Source organism: Cariama cristata, unplaced genomic scaffold (genome assembly GCF_000690535.1).
Source record: "Cariama cristata isolate BGI_N322 unplaced genomic scaffold, ASM69053v1 scaffold15484, whole genome shotgun sequence".
Classification (NCBI taxonomy): Eukaryota; Metazoa; Chordata; class Aves; order Cariamiformes; family Cariamidae; genus Cariama; species Cariama cristata.
Window position 1 is genome coordinate 42,163 of NW_009612485.1, and position 4,564 is coordinate 46,726.

General features: G+C 36.6%; 1 protein-coding gene across 2 annotated transcripts in view; it reads right to left on the reverse strand.

Annotated features, from left to right (window-relative positions):
• Positions 1 to 4,256, reverse strand: part of ZNF711 (zinc finger protein 711) — an 18,325-nt gene extending 14,069 nt beyond the window's left edge. For both annotated transcript variants that reach the window (XM_009698668.1, XM_009698667.1), the window contains exons 1-2: positions 4,178 to 4,256; positions 2,082 to 2,612 (exon numbers count right to left, since the gene is read on the reverse strand). In XM_009698668.1, coding sequence (XP_009696970.1) covers positions 2,082 to 2,612; positions 4,178 to 4,256 — 610 coding nt within the window. The remainder of the gene's footprint in view (positions 1 to 2,081; positions 2,613 to 4,177) is intronic.
• Positions 4,257 to 4,564: the final 308 nt, after the last annotated feature.

A 4,564-nucleotide genomic window follows, 5' to 3' on the forward strand; every position in this document is an offset into this window, starting at 1 on the left:
AGAGAAGAGCAACGAAGGTGGTGAAGGGTCTGGAGCACAAGTCTGATGGGGAGCGGCTGAGGGAGCTGGGGGTGTTTAGCCTGGAGAAGAGGAGGCTGAGGGGAGACCTGATCACTCTCTACATCTACTTGAAAGGAGGTTGCAGCGAGGTGGGGGTTGGTCTCTTCTCCCAAGTAACAAGCGACAGGACAAGGGGAAATGGCCTCACGTTGCGCTGGGGAGGTTAAGGTTGGGTATTAGGAAAAATTTCTTTGCTGAAAGGGTTGTCAAGCACTGGAACAGGCTGCCCAGGGAAGTGGTGGAGTCCCCATCCCTGGAGGTATTTTAAAAAAGTGTGGATGTGGCTCTTAGGAACATGGTGTACGGGTGGACTTGGCCATGCTAGGTTAACGGCTGAACTCAATGATCTTAAAGGTCTTTTCCAAACTAAACGACTTATGATTCTATCACTGCCTTAATTTATCTAAAATGATTACTTAAAACAAAATTCTAGACTAATAATGTAGGTACTAACTGTGATTGTTCAGGCATATCATGATTATACATATATATAAATCTAATTTGCTGAAAACTAGGTCTCAAACTGGCTTTGAAACATTGCAAAAGCCATCGGTAGGTTTCAGAACACCTGAAAAAACTGTAACCGTATCAGAGACAGCTAGGGTCATCAGGTAACTGCTACTGAAAGTTTAAGATGCTCTGGTCTAAGTGCAGTGATCATCATTATCAATCACACTTATCTACCTTAGAAGGAATTCCAAATATGACTTTACTTACAATTACAAAGATGCAGTTGGAAATATTGCAGCGACAGAATACAATTCATCGTAAGCACTCTGTCAGAAAGGAGGAATTTTTTCAATGAAACAACTGACTCTAAAAATGGTGTTCCTTTATTTACCAAGACACAGGAATTTTTCTGTTGTAGGTCTAATTTGCTTTCAGACTGAGGTTTTTTTGGTTCTCTTTCAAAAAAACCCTTTTTGACTTCTATTAGTGACATATGGCATTACAGTAATGATAGAATAATAAAAAAATCATTGCTGTCCATCCTACACTAAACAAAAAATAAATACCAAAAATGTATTTTGCATAATGGACATAAATGCTATGAAATACTGAAATCACTATAGTCACTGATCAGTCACGTCCTCTGTCTTGAAATTTTTACTAAATGCAGCTTTCTGAACAGACTGACACTGACACACTCGGCATTGCCTTTTCTTTAACGTATTGCTTCCGCCTAAACAAAATCTGTTTTGACCTACTCACATTACAATAACTAATTTGGAGAAGTCAAAAATCTAAAATGAACTACCACACATATTATCAACTTTGTGTAACAATAGTGGTATCTTGAGTATAATATAACCACTGAAGAAAACATAATGTACCTAAGGTCCTTTCAGTAGCTCTCACTCAACAAGTAGTATAAGGCCATACAGTTTCCACAGAGTTGAATGCCGTGTGAAAACTGAGATAAGTAGTCACCTTCCAGTGTTAGAGTGCCAATCAATTAAAGCACACAACCCCTTAATGTCCAGTTCAGTCCAGAACAGCAGAGCATAGAATAAAATGTATATTATCATTTTTAATACAGCTAAACAAACAATATTTTGTGGACACATATGAGAAAACTTTATGAGTCAGATATCTTAAAAACCTATTTCTTTGTTGAATTCTACTGATTAAACCCAACACGTTATTTTTACGGGAATCTACTTAACATGGTAATATACCTGTGTATTTTTAAAAAAAGCATTATACTCAAATATGTGGAATGTTTAACTTCCCAATGCATTTTTCTTAATTTTCAGAAATATCTAGTTTTAGAAACACAAACACACACACGCATTCACTCAACAGCACGAGTGTTATTCTCTTTCTTGCTGTATCAGCAACAGTGGATTTTTCATCAAGAAACCCCAAATCCAGACACCAGGAGTTAACTGGGCAACAGACTATTATTTGAGAGTTCCAGTCAAGTATGCAACAAGAGTTCAGTTACAGTCAACTTCTCCCCACCAGACCACTTCTACTTCAGATAATCGCCTGTTTATATCTACCTTTGTTTAACTTACAAGATATCATTAAGTAGTCTTCAGATGTACTCTTGCCATCATCATCGTCTTCTGTTTTTATAGTCACTGTTGAGCCAGGAACAGTACCAGCTGCTTGAATGACTGCTTCAGAATCTGAGTTCGTTACAAGAACTTCTTCTGAAACCATTGTAGGTGAGTTGGCTCCTGACACGGAGTCTTGCACCACATGCTCCAAATGTCCATCAGAACCCGTAACAAGGTCAGCCACAAACACCTGATCGGGAACTCGAACGGTTTCTGTTATTAGATCAGAAGTCAAAACATGATCACTGGTATCTAAAGCTTCTTCAATAGCAACATCAGCTTCCAAAACAGAATCGGGAACAATTACACCTTCTGTTACAACATCAGTTTCAGTGATGATGTCAGGTCCCTGGACAACTTCAGCCGCTAAGCCATGATCAAGAGTTATTCCATCATCGGTAACAACATCAGAAACTAGGACAGCTTCGGGGACTGATACAACAATATGGTCTCCATCAATATGAGCAGTGCCAGCCATTCCAGCCACTATGAAACAATCATGAACGAGGAGAAAAATGTTAAAATTACTGCATTAGCAATTAAGTTATCTAAGGAATGGAATAATTGTATAGGAAGTTAAACACAGATGTACAAATCTGCTACTTTTCAACAATCTACATTCTGCATTTTACCTGATAAAGACTATCCAAAGCAGCCTGTATTCTTTAAATTAAAAAAATCCAAACCATGCCACTTCTTTACGACATAATGTGGAGTTTGCCCCAAATTTAGGTTTTACAATGCTGATATGTTAGAAACTACAGGCCAGTTTGCAATTTCACCTTTTACTAAATTCTAGTTAGAAAACTTTTGATTACAGTAGCAATCTGAACCCTCACAGAATTCTTGCGTGATACTGTAAGTGTGGCAACAGTACATTAATTGCTGTTACAACAAAAGGACTCTCATCCTTTAGACTGCATGGGCCTTGATAAAAATAAATACTCAGTTGTATGCAATACTTATAGCACAGTTTCCAACAACTTGCCACGTTGCAAGGAATGGCTAGAAGCAGAAACCTGATTTTCATTAACAGACTTGACTGGCCAGTCACATTTGCAGACTACTTTTCTATACATAAAAAATAATACACAGTGAATTATTTTAACACACATAACTAGTAATTTTAATCTTAATGAAAAAAATGCTCAAGAAAATGGTTCTTATCAGAATTATTCAGCAATGTACTGCAAATGCAATTATTTTGGAATACTCTGAGGGATATTAATTCATGTTAGAACAAAGACATGGTCCTTCCCAATACTTCAGACAGTCATCTCCTGCTATACTGCAGAAAGAGAGACCCACAAAGAAGAGTGGAGATTTCTTGCTGTCCTTCCTCTAAACCTTCAAAATTGCTGAGGTTATTTAGAACCGCCATCAACAGAAACAGTATTCATTTAAAAAAAAAAAAAAAAATTATTTAGAAACAAGTTTTCTTACATCAGTGCAGTCCCAGGACTGATGTTCTTGACAGAAGACTTCTAAGCACACGTGAACATGCAGATTTACCTAAATCTGTAAATTGTTGTCTATGTAATAAGTTATCTGTTGTCACACAGACAAAGATATTATTTCCCAGCACATTTACTGAAATACCCTAAAGGAGAACTGGAGACAGTAATCAAGGTAAGCACACAAAAGCTCGGATGTTGTTTACATCCTGTAATGGATGTTACTTACATCTCCTGTATGTCGGAGATGTAACAACTAGTCAATGTGATTTCAAGCAGAAGTACACGCAGCACAAAACCACTGAACTCCAGTTAACATTTTCTGTCTCGTCTAGAGTACTCTGGGCCACAGACTTCCTTTTTTTTCCCCGAATTACTTCAATATTTTGGAATAAGTGACTATTTCAACATCAGCAACCAAAGTATACAAAGACATATTATATACCACCTTAAATTTTGAATTTTCTCAAAACAGCCATGCAAATAGCATTATTATATTAGTCAACTCTACATCTTGGTATCTTTCATAAACACATAGCAAAAACTTGAAAAACAGTCTTGATTTTATTAGTTATTTTTAATAGTTAAAATGTTTACCAAAATCCTGCATAATCATAGTGTGAGGCATTTTGGATTCTTGTGTTTGCAATCCAAGACTTCCACCACCTGGATCCATATTCAGCTAAGTTCATTCACAAATAACTGCAATAAAAGCAAAATCAGAATTTATGTTGAAGAGTGTTATTGTGTTGATTAGCGTTACTGGATTCATGTGTCACACTGATAAACACACAAAAGTATCTATCCAAAATTTCAAGAAAAAAGCATGTAGTGCTTCATACGATTCACTTTATTATTTTGTTTTTCTATTTTTTTGACCTAAAATCCTGAAAATGTTTCCATTCATAAGTAGTCCTACAATAATCAACTGAATTACAGATGTGAGTGAAACCAAACAAGTCAGTAATTCTTGGTCAGGACTTA